General features: G+C 42.2%; 2 protein-coding genes across 2 annotated transcripts in view; one reads left to right on the top strand and one right to left on the bottom strand.

Annotated features, from left to right (window-relative positions):
- The window catches only part of LOC136858952 (angiotensin-converting enzyme), a 135,830-nt gene extending 127,012 nt beyond the window's left edge, over nucleotides 1-8,818 (top strand). Inside the window, exons 11-12 of the mRNA XM_067138663.2 lie at nucleotides 3,025-3,123; nucleotides 8,812-8,818. Of these exons, the coding sequence (XP_066994764.2) occupies nucleotides 3,025-3,123; nucleotides 8,812-8,818 (106 nt within the window). The remainder of the gene's footprint in view (nucleotides 1-3,024; nucleotides 3,124-8,811) is intronic.
- Nucleotides 8,810-12,812, bottom strand: part of LOC136858935 (titin) — a 186,325-nt gene continuing 182,322 nt past the window's right edge. The window contains exon 10 of the mRNA XM_068225760.1: nucleotides 8,810-10,323. Within this exon, the coding sequence (XP_068081861.1) occupies nucleotides 8,962-10,323 (1,362 nt within the window). The 3' untranslated portion in view covers nucleotides 8,810-8,961. The remainder of the gene's footprint in view (nucleotides 10,324-12,812) is intronic.

Raw genomic sequence — 12,812 nt, 5'->3', positions numbered from 1 at the left:
TAAAACAGTAACAATTGCCACCAGTTTCTTACTTTGGCATCCTTTGTGTACAGGTAAGAAGTGGCTGCCTTTCGTCCGGAGGTCCCGAACTCGATTCTCGACCATTCCATGAATTATAATTCTTAAATGGGGATTGGAACGGTTTCACTCATTCTCGTGAGGCCAATTGATATGTTGATACGAGAGGCAGTGGCGCTTGTCACGAAAGTCAAGCAATAAGGCTGAGGATATTGTCACACTGATCACATAGAAGTCCAATATCTGTAAGCCACTGTTCTGGGCAGCAGTCATCTCGGCAGGCCAAAGCCCTTGATGGCTGAATGTACCACGAGGATTTTCTATACTACTAAACTGAAATTTTAATTCTTGCCTAATGAGTTTTCAAACAATGACTGTCGATGCCTGCATCTTTCTCTGCCACATGTTCTACGCTATCATTCGCATTTCAATGTAAACATTTCACATGTGCGCGAGTCATTGGGTTGACACTAAACCTAAAGGCGCAATGAAAGTGAAGGTCCCGCCTCGTGCGGACCGAGGGAAGATGGGCCGCGCTGCTGTGCGGCTCCGCATTCCCGGGGCGTCTCGTTCTCATTGCGAGTTGAGGCGCACCCAGAGCGTACACGTTGGGACCCGAAAGATGGTGAACTATGCCTGGCCAGGACGAAGTCAGGGGAAACCCTGATGGAGGTCCGTAGCGATTCTGACGTGCAAATCGATCGTCGGAGCTGGGTATAGGGGCGAAAGACTAATCGAACCATCTAGTAGCTGGTTCCCTCCGAAGTTTCCCTCAGGATAGCTGGTGCTAAGACTGGTTCTGTCATTATCTCCCACATGTTCTCCTAACAATTCACTGAACAAGTCTCAAGATACGTATATTCTAAAAATCTCTCTCTCATGAAATTCAGTTCGTGATTCGATCCACGTACTCATTCCATCCTCAGTGTCTTTCGCAATACTACATTTCAACATCAATCTGTCTTGTTGGATGCATCTGCCTCTTGTCACAGGCCAGAGCAAAATGTAGCTTCCTCTGAAGTCTGTATCATTTGTTGGCTGAGACAGTATAGAAGCTGCTGTGGTATAACTGGTGCTGCAATAGCACTTCTTGGTCCGTGAGGAATGCAATAGTAAACTACCTCACTCCTCTTCTTTCTTAGTGATTCTTGCTTATAACGCCGCTTCCGTTTTGAGGATTTCCTTATAACAGAATCATATTTGGTGATGCTGCAGTATTTGTTTAAATCGTCTTCAATGATTGTTCCTTCCGCCTCAATTGATGTTTATGTTTCTATTCTCTTCAGTGCTACTCTACCATTAACACAATAGATGATGATGATGTCGTGTGGCCTCCGGAGGGGCCTGATGCAGGTCTTCCTTGGTGACGTCCCGAGGTGACCTGCGCATCTCAGGAAGAGAGGGGTGATGATCGGAATGACTAATAAGGTCTTCTTGGTGCCACGGAGTACATTCTTTGTGTATCAGTGTCGGCACATATCCTACTTCTGTCGAATAACACCAAGGAGTCTGCTCAAGGCTTAATGTCTCCCTCCGACGGACGAATCACTACCATACGCCCTCACTCCATATAAACACTGCGGAGATGTTTGGAATCGAACCCAGGCTTATGGCACGCAATATAGTGATTTGAAATTATACAGTCTACTACCTCCTCCCGTACCCTGCGGACTAACATTCTGATGGTGATTTTATTTTTATCATCGGGACTGGAATCTGCTGATCATGGTGTCAGACCACGAAGACTTGACCCCTTAACAACCATAACCACCAGGCGCGGGTTAACGCAATATATTACTCTGAGCTTTCTTTCTCTTCTTCTTCTTCTTATCCAGGGTCGGGATCCGATCTCTACTGCCTCAAGGGCAGTGTCCTGGAGCTTCAGGCTCTGGGTCGGGGGATACAACTGGGGAGTATGACCGGTACCTCGACCAGGCGGCTTCACCTGCTATGCTGAACAGGGGCCTTGGTGGGGGACGGGAAGATTGGAAGGGATAGACAAGGAAGAGGGAAGGAAGTGGCCGTGGCCTTAAGTTAGGTACCATCCCCACATTTACCTGGAGGAGAAGTGAGAAACCACGGAAAAACCACTTCCAGGATGGATGAGGTGGGAATCGAACCCACCTCTAATCAGTTGACCTCCCGAGGCTGAATGGACCCCGTTCCAGCCTTCGTCCCACTTTTGAAATTTTGTGACACAGCGGGGAATCGAACCGGGGCCTCCAGGGGTGCCAGCTAATCACACTAACCACTACACCACAGAGGCGGACACTGTGTGCTTTCAACAGAATAATCTGTCAGGTCGTATCATTCACGGAAGGCCAGTTAAATACATCGTAAGCTGAGATGTTTACACATTACTGTACAACACGCACCATCATTTATAAACATAGTTCGACTGCATACATGAAAATGTTCCTGGCCGTTTCACAATTATTTGGATCGCCACTATACAGTATGGGGATTTGTCCCCGTTTTAAGACCGGATGCCCTTCCTGACGCCAACCCTATATGGAGGGATATTCTGGTGGTTGATAGTGTGATGTTTATAAACTGGTGAATATAGGACGAACACAAACACTCATTCCCGCTAGCCAGAGGAATTAAGACACAGCTAAAATACCCGAGCCGACTAAGAATCGAACTCATACCCTCTTAAGCGAAAGCCACTACAAACTAAGGAGTCTACGAGAGCACCGATGGAAATACCTCATTGACAAATCGTTGATAGAATAATTTTCTTCTAATAGATCATTCATACATAACTTTGAATCTAAGAAACACTAAAGTGATCGGCGGGGCTTGGAATAATTTTAAAGATGTGAAGCAATGACTACTTACCAGTCATTTGTTTTAGATGACGACTATATGATTAAATTATGTCTTATTGGTGCCACGGAGTACATCGTTTGTGTTTCGGGGTACTCTCCTCCACAAAACTTTTCTATGATTGTCCTCTAAACTGAAACACTACTCTACGAAATCGATGTGTATTCTATCTTGCAGGGAGAGGATCTCGGGCATCAAACCACCCATACTGCGTTCAGAATACGACTTTGATCCTGGCTCCAAGTACCACGTCCCCGCCAACATCCCCTACATAAGGTAAGGACACTTCTCAAATAAGAGTTCATTTTACTTTGTCCTACCTCAACTAATCGGTAGAGGTTGATCATATTTATTTAGGTTATTTCCATAATGTCTTCCAGAGCATGTTTAGGAAATTTTAATTAGATGCTGCTGTAATATAACGTGACTCTAAACTCTAAAACTCTTAGTAAAATTCATTCATTATCTGAAAAATCAGACAAGAAGGTATGGATTAACTGCAAATTAATATCTTCAAACTGTTCTTCATTATATAATAATACATCAAACCAGTTAACCAATTGGTAATTACGCCTATTCAAAATGGGATAGAGTAGTAGGCACGAAATTGATTGATTAGGAATACAAGTATGTATATTCCGTTTTCTTCGCTACAATATTTCTAACATAGTTTTAGGAGAACTGACTGTTTTATAGTACGTTCCTTAATAGAAGACTTATCTTTCATTTCGATATAAACATTGCAGTGTTGTGAAATTGGTATTGAATAATTTTCATGGAAATGGCAGTGTTTCTAAGTAGAGTTTATGAATGAGAGATATCTCTTGGCATCGAACCAGTAAAAATGTCAAGAAAGGCTAACGGATATGACAAATGAAATTACGGGATCAGCGAGTGGAAAACAGTTATACATCCACCTCTCCCTATCAAGGGATCCACACGCTCTAGACCAGATCCAAACATAGTTTTTTTATAAAGTGATACATCCGCTAAGAAATGTGATTTTTGAGGACAGGAACACCGCGGCGATTGAATTCCAATAAACTGGAGATCGACAGATGAACTGTCCGGAATTAAGCCTTCTGGGAAGAATCATCAATCGTTATCACTAGCGCACAGAAAGGGTAACTAATTATCAGAGCCAGGTTATTTCTTTCTCTTTTTTTGCTATTCGTTTTAAGTCGCACCAGCACAGACAGGTCATATGGCTGAAATGAGATAGGGCAGGGTTAGGGTTAGGAATAAAGTGACCATGTCGTTAATTAAGGTGTGAAAATTGGAAATCATGGAATCCATTTTCAAGGCCGCCGACAGTGGGGTTCGAAACCACCATCTTCCGAATGCAAGCTAACAGGTACTTGACAACGTATTTCATTGCCACAGCAGTGCCAAAGTACCAAGAATGAGTATACATACTCCAAAATATCTTTACTATTATTAATACCGTGTGGATGCAGTTGCATTGCATAAATTTGGCGTGAAAACTTCCAGGCTATTTTGGACCGACTGTCGATGCATAATTATTCAGCTGTTGACATGTTCAGAGTTTATATTCCTTGAGCCGAAGGTGACTGAAATGTTTAATTTTCATAACTAACTCAATATCATACATTACAAATCACGTATGCCTACTGGTTGGATCCTCAGATAGCAGCACAGAAGATTATGCAGTTTTAAGAAAACCGAAAAAACTGATGACAATACTACAATGAGGCGTACTAGGCAAGATGATGAGTGAGGGAATTTGCCATTGTTTTCCTCACTGGGACAGAAAGAGCTACTGCAGCACGACTGACCCTATGAGTAGTAAGACACTAGTCGTGCGGTGTGTCTTTACTAAGTACCACTCATATTCTATATTGGCACAGCCATAAATGAGACTGGAACTTCGGAAGGTATATTTTACTCTGTCCTGTGCCAAGAGACAGATGCAAAAGTACTGCATCTGTCAAGAAGTAGCAGCAGGTGGCTACAAATCTAATATAATTGAAATTCATTAATGTTTAATAAGATATTTTGCCAAAATCCGTATGTAAGTAAGTAATACAACCCGCAATGGAGGTGAGCTGCTTGTACCATGCCATTCTTAAGTTTCTGGCAGTACCAGAATCTAACCCAGGCCTCCGAGGCCGGCAGGTAAAATAGTACTAACAATTACACTACGGAGGAGGGCGCAAAGTCTGTAAGCCACAACATATTCATCTCACAATATGCTCACTGATTTTAGGGTCACCAGACGTAAAAAGTTATCCCCAGTGTTACTCCAGTTGTTCACTCAAGATTTCCCAGAATGTATTCCCTGTATCGTTGCTATAAATAGGCCTAGTGTTAATCGAAATTTAGAATATTCAATAAATAACAACTACTGTAATCGCTTTTATTTTGTGTTCTTAATTTTCCATTAAGAAAAATACTCTGGTTAAAAATAAAAGCTTAAAAATAAAGTTGAATGGAATTTCTTCTCTGTTACTAGATGGACAATACCCATGAAATTTGTCAGTTTTTGTTAACTGTTCGACCTGAGCCACTTCGAGTAATGAACTGTTTCTCTGTATTGTGAGAAGTCCTGCTACTATCCTCAAGAACCATTTGTGTAGCTAACGCAGAATTCATGTGCGTTATATTCTACTAAGAAATTTTATATAATTTACTGTAGTTTTAATATTACTGTTTCCTCTAAATTAATCCTGTTTTAAAGTTGTTGAGTTTAGTTGTAATAAGTTCGTGGACAGGTGCCTGCAGTTTAGGCAACATAGCAAAGATTTACGTACTACAGTCAATAAGTTCGTGGACTGGCGCCTACAGTGCAGGCAACACAGCGTACACCCCTGTACTACAGTCAACAAGTTCGTGGACTAACGCATACAGTTCAAGGATCAACTAGTCTTTTGGCGTGCCTTTTCGCAGCCTTTTTCCCATCGTGCCGGTATGGGTGATTTCGACTTCATCATCTTAGTTGCTTCGCTAGCGGCTTTGCGTATTTTTTAGCGGAACTTGAAATTTGGCTGTTGCTCAAAGTACAACATTCTCAAATACCGCCACTGACATTGAGCTACTCATCAGAACAGAGAGCATGGCTCTGCTTATACTTGATGCACGCAACTGTCTCTTGCTGGACAAAGAACTGCCATGGCGCCATCCTGTTGTGCGAACTCTCCGCTGTAGAACACTACAGAGACACTAAGCGGCCAGTTCACGAACTTAATGATTGTACAACGTATAAACCACCTTTATTGTAAGCTTTGTCACTCTCGGCAACATCCAATTATGAAGAAACGGGAAATAACATTTATTCAGAACATTATTCAAGTCTTTTTCCTATGAAACTATTTAAGAATTTTTTACTGGTCTCGGATCTCCCGATTGAGAAACGCTATTCTATACCATAATGGGCATACCTGGATATCAAATATTGATCCATTGTGCTTCTCATTTCTCATTTATATTATCCAGTAGACAAGCTGTTGTCACTCAGAGCGCTGTATCTTGCGACTTGACCTTCCTCTGAAGTTCAGATAGCTTACTTATTGGATACAATGATGTCGTATGGCCTCCGGGGAGGCCTGGTGTATGTCTTTCGAGTTGACTCCCTGTAGGCAGCCTGCGCATCTGGGAAGATGGAGTCCTACTTAAGATGAATTATAATGCCTAAGACGCCATAAACACCCAACCCCCGAGTCAGAGGAATCACCAATTACAGGTAAAATCGCCGACGCGGCCAGGAATCGAACTCGGGACCCGTTGGACCATAGATCAGCATGCTAACGATTTAGCCATAGATCTGTAAAGTTTATTGGATAAAACCGATTTCAATTTCATTTTACCGAGCTTGATAGCTGCAGTCACTTAAGTGCGGCCAGTATTCAGTATTCGGGTGATAGTGGGTTCGAACCCCACTGTCGGCAGCCCTGAAGATGGTTTTCCGTGGTTTCCCATTTTCACACCAGGCAAATGCTGGGGCTGTACCTTAATAAGGCCACGGACGCTTCCTTCCTACTCCTATCCCTTTCCTGTCCATCGTCGCCGTAAGACCTATCTGAGTCGGTGCGACGTAAAGCAACTTGCAAAAAAAAAAAAAAAAAAAAAAGTCATTTTATATAGAGACTACCAGTTCACCCCTTATTTTGCTTTTTATTGGATACAGCATGCGTAAAACATCAGAAAAGTTTTTTCTACAACTGCTTGAGTTAGGAAGAAACTACATATAAATATTTTTGTAGAAATTTTCCCCTAAAATTCTTGTATTCACCTTTATATATACGACTAAAAGCCTAACCGTTATTTGGGTTTTTATATTATAAAGCATGCGTCGAAAGGAGAGAAAATAATATTTCCTGGAGTACTGTTAGAGTTAGGAAGAAAATGCATATTCACTTTTTGTACAAAATTGAACTCTAAGTAGGCTTGGTGGGCTCCATTTTGTAGTAGAACCCATAGTCCGGTAGCGTATTCTCTTTTATGGATCCACGACGCACAACTTATTCGAATGTTCTAGTTTTGAAAAACATACCTGCTGCCCTGATTATAATCTGAAAGAACAACTAGTGTCAAGTTTCCCTCCGGGAAAATCGAATGATCATAAATATGTCGTTCAATAAATGAAACCCAAATTGACAAGGACTAATTCGTCGCTGTTCGGGCAAAGGTCATATCTCCCAGTGCTCTTCGTACCCATTAGTTTCCTTAACACTGGTCACGCCTCCCAGCCACATATAGATATTTAGTCCATCAGAACAATATTCGTCGTGTTAATTTTCCTATGCTAAAGGAAAATTACGGTCTGCCTGGCCGAGGCGGTAAAGGCGTGCTCGGTTCGCCCGGAAGGACGTGGGTTCGAATCCTCGTCAGGAAGTCGTAAAATTTAAGAAACGAGATGTTCACTTCCGGAGGTGCATATGGCCCTGAGGTTCACTCAGCCTACACCAACAATGAGTACCAGGTTAATTCCTGGGGGCAAAGGCGGCCGGGCGTACAGCTAACCACTCTACACCATCACGTGCCGAGGTTAACAATGGTGGAAGCCTTTACCTTCCACTCCTCCAATGGCCTTAATGGCCTGTACGGAGGTGACTTTGCTTTGCTTTGCTTTGTTAAAGGAAAATTAACCTTACCGTACCGCACTCTAAGAATGTATGTTTGTGTGACTTATATACGCACTCTCACAGAATAATATACTTGAGGTTCATTTACATGTTAGCATACGAAAATAAACACAACGATAATTGTTCTGATGGACTGCGTATCCACATGTGGCTGGGAGGCGTGACCAGTCTTAAGGAAACTAATGAATAGGAAGAGTATTGTGAGGTATGACCGTTTGCCCGAACAGTGACGAATTTATTTGCATCGTTTCACAAAGTTTGGCACAGAGCCTTCTTTGTCTCTCAGGCATGACCATCCATCAATACTTCACATCACAACCTGCACGTTTGCTAGGTAACATCGCGTTACACATTTTGTATCACTAATGTCGTGACGCAAATTTTCAGAAGACTCCCAACCATAAGACATATTTATGTCAAAATCATTCTAATGGGGAAAGAGTAACTGAAACCGTTTGAGTGGCTCCCAAGATCAACCACCACATACAAACGTCTCTTTAAAATATTAATGTAGATATGCTACAATTTTGTGTGTCTGTGTTGCAGCATTGTCACCATAGGGCATTAGTTTCCCCACAAATGTTCAAAGGCAAAAAGCTCTTGCATTGTGGCTTTTCTATGGTCGTGTATATCAATTGGGAGAGGGTATCGAATGTCATCCCAGAAATTGGAAACAGGTTGCGGAAAGGGACTTAAACACACCGCACCATTGGCAAATAGAGGAAGTGACTGCTCATCATGTTTGAACCAATACTAAATGGGTGATGTGATTGATTAAAAGTGAGTTCTCGAAGGAAATAAACTTCAGAATTGGAAGAAAATATGTATGAAACACATTTGTTTATTTTATTTTTGTTTGCAGAGTATAAAAATAGAGGTACAGTCATAAATATTACTAACTAATATGCAACAATAACACACAACGCACACATCACAAACACACCAGACGGAACAAAATGAGGACATGTTCGAATATTGTCCTCGACGAAGAGGTTAGCTTACATGCCAGTAACTAGTGAGAGCTGTATCCTCCACTGGCGTCGCTTCCATATTCGCCATGTCCACTCCCGTATCCACCGCTATATCCACCGCCATACCCGCTGCTGTATCCACCGCCGTATCCGCCGCCATATCCTCCATCATGGTGATCGTGGACCTTAACAGGTACTGGGACGGGTACTTTTACTGGGTAAGGAACTGGTTTCTCGACGGGGTAGGGCACTGGCTTCTCCACTGGAACCTTCACAGGATAGGGCACCTCCTTCTCCACAGGATACGGTACCTTCTTCTCAACAGGAACTGGGTAGGGCTTGATAACATGTACTGGGTATGGCCTATCATATGGTACCTTCACTGGATAGGGAACTTCTTTCTCCACAGGATAGGGTACTTCCTTCTCTACCGGGTAAGGGACTTTCTTCTCCACGGGGACGGGGTAAGGCTTGATAACATGTACTGGGTATGGCCTGTCATAGGGTACCTTCACTGGGTAAGGCACCTCCTTAACTACAGGATAGGGCACTTTCTTCTCGACTGGCACTGGGTAGGGCTTAGGCACTGGAACAGCAACAGGCCTGTCAACAGGTACCTTCACGTGGTAAGGGACAGGTCTGTCCACTGGGACACGGACTGGTACCTTAACGTGGACTGGGTACGGCTGGGGAACTGGGACTTTAATCTCCACGGGGTATGGTTGGGGTACTTTCTTCTCGACGACCACAGTGTAGGGTTTGGGTACGTAGACATTGTAAGGTTGTGGAACAGGTACCTTTACATGTACGGGATAAGGCACGCGTTTCTCAACAGGAACGTGTACGGTATATGGCCGATCTACGGGCACTTTGACGGGGTAAGGCACTGGTTTCTCCACTGTGTAGGGAACGGGCTTCTCTACATGTACTGGTACGGGATAAGGTCTATCCACAGGCACCTTCACAGGGACTGGTACGGGTTTTTCCACAGGGTAGGGAACCTCCTTGTGAACAGGGATGTGCACCGGGTAAGGATGGGGTACGGGCACGCCCACTTTCTGGTGAATAGTAATAGTCTTGATGTGGCCATGATGATCACCTCCATGACCACCGCCATAGGACAGGCCATAACCACCGCCATAGGATAGGCCATGACCACCGCCATAAGACAAGCCATGACCACCGCCATAAGACAAGCCATGACCACCGCCATAAGACAGGCCATGACCACCGTCAAAGCCACCTGAGAATGATCCGCCACCGTAGCCCACATCGAACAATCCCCGCTTCTCTTGCTTCTTCTCCGCCAAGGACTCTTCCTTCTCCTGCTGCTCAAGGTCTTTCTTTTGAGCCTTTTCCTCTGCCGCTACCAGAACGGCGAGGGCCAGCAGGTAAATGAAGATCTGTAAAAACAACAAAGGTCAAAATTACACTAAAATCTCTTCTCATAACATAGTTTTGAAAGTTTAATTTGATTATATATATATTGATTATATTATTATATATTATATTATGTTAGATGTTACAGGAAATTCTATGTATATAAATTGAAATAATATTCTCGCTGTGTTAATGTGAAACAATTTATGACATGTATAAATAAATACGAATATTACAATGGACAAATACTCTCTGCTCAGTCTCTGGACATCCGTGACTGAGAGAACTCTCTATTCTATTACAATTATTATATTATATCTATAGCCTGTGCCACGCAACTGAAAATTACGTACAATTACGAAGAAAAAATACCCATAACAGAAAGGCTTTACTTCGTGTACTTTTCAGTTCCCTCAGCATAGCATAGCATAGTATAGCTGTATAATTCTACGACTTTCCACGAAGAATAGCTATCACTCTTAGCCTAATAAAAATCGTTTATTCTTAAACGCTGAGTACCAGCTTTAGACGAGGTAACTAGAATTATCTCCGTGTCTCCGCTGCTAGCTTTACATGCCAATGACGTACGACTGATTGCAAATAAAAGTAGATTATCACAAAGTAAGTACGGTAACCTCCCAGCTTGGCTTTCATGACCGCGTAGACCTCACGTGGCTGCGTTAACGTCGATTCAAACCTCAGACTAATAGGTATTCACATACTTCTTCTGAAGTATCTCGAACTGCTGCAATGTTTGCCTACCCTTTTGTCCCATTTCTTGATGCTGGGTCGGGGATGAGGTGATATTAATTTATATGGCATATTTTAACGGCTGGATGCCATTCCTGACACCAACTTCAGTTGAGGAGCTAATGAACATGCTGGCTAATTAAATTGGATAAATAGGTGGAAGGAATCGGCTGTGGCCTATGAACTGGAACTATCCCAGCATTTGCCTGGGAATAAAAATAGGAAACCACAGAAAATAATTCTCACGACAGCCGACGGTAGGGTTCGAGCCCACACGTCTCCTGAATGAAGAGCTTGGCTCCATAACCGTAGGGCGTTAACACGCGCGGCCACTCCGCTCGATTGGCTGACTGCTACTATGTCATTCGGAATTGTTAATCTTCATTAGGGCAAAATGTCATCAATAGGGAACCATGTCACAGATATCGTACTGTTTCATGTCCACAGATTCCGACTCGTTGGCTGAACGGTCAGCGTACTGGCCTTCGGTTCAGAGGGTCTCAGGTTCGATTCCTGGCCGGATTGGGGATTTTATCACGATGCGCAGGTTGCCTACGGTGTCAAATAGAAAGACCTGCACCTGGCGAGCCGAACCCTTCCTGGGATATCCCGGCACTGAAAGCCATACATTTCATTTCATGTCCACGGAAGCTGTTCTGTTATAATCCGGCTATGCTAGAGCGATGTTTCTGCTTGTTGGAGATGAGGTAACGTAATGCAGCAGGAAGCACAGATGGTAAGTGCCGGAAGCAACATTAGCTCTTGTTCTTTGACGAAGAATAAGAGAAAACTTGCGATGCATTCCATTAGGTGATGGACTTGCTTGCTTCGAGGTACGGAAGAGAAAGTAGAGAAATGTACAGAAGAATCCTGCGTTGACAAGCGGGATAATCAGAGATGGCATGTTATAAATAAGACGCTATTATTATTATTATTATTATTATTATTATTATTATTATTATTATTATTATTATTATTATTATTATTATTATTATTATTATTATCATAAGTTATTTTGTAAATGTATTTACTCCTCTATGGGAATATACGGTATACATCTCGGGACCCGTGTTTCGAATTCGAATCGTGACAGCGGCTGCAGCTTCAAATTTCTCCACACGAATTCAATGTAATGTCGGATAATTTCTTACCTCAAGTACACGAAAATAAATCCCAAGTTCCTAATAACTAACCAACAATAACATTATTATCCACATATTAGACATCATAAAGTTATTTTGTGTTTATATTGAGTAGATTCCTACAGAAATAAATAACAACAAAATCAGCTCGTAAAGGAAACATTGCACTACCTCGTCTGTGATGAATAAATAAACTATTTGAAATAGTTCAGATAGTTTGAGTTTACAATAACTTTTTAATATTATAAAAAATTATCTGAGAACTGAAAACTATGGCCCAAAATTATTTTTGATTATTGATTTCTGGCTCTTTTTCGCCGCGCACTTGAAATTCAAAAATGCAGGAGGTAGCAACGGATAAGGAACACAATCCCTCCAAAAAATAATAACGAAACAACTGAAATTTTCTCAGATAACTGCGAGAAACTGTGACTATCATAACTAGTAGTCGAATAATAACCCGTAGCCGAAAGGAAGGAAACATGTGAAGAGTTCAATGTTGCAATATTCACATTTCTGAGCATCTAAAACTGTATTTAATCAAACAACCCCTGAAATATCTAAAGCCTATTTCGAAATATAAATTTCCCCAATTAATCATTTCGGTGAATTATAAAGCT

This window comes from Anabrus simplex, chromosome 1 (genome assembly GCF_040414725.1).
Source record: "Anabrus simplex isolate iqAnaSimp1 chromosome 1, ASM4041472v1, whole genome shotgun sequence".
NCBI lineage: Eukaryota > Metazoa > Arthropoda > Insecta > Orthoptera > Tettigoniidae > Anabrus > Anabrus simplex.
Note: the sequence above shows the minus strand (reverse complement) of the source record. Positions and strands in the feature narration are given on the sequence as shown.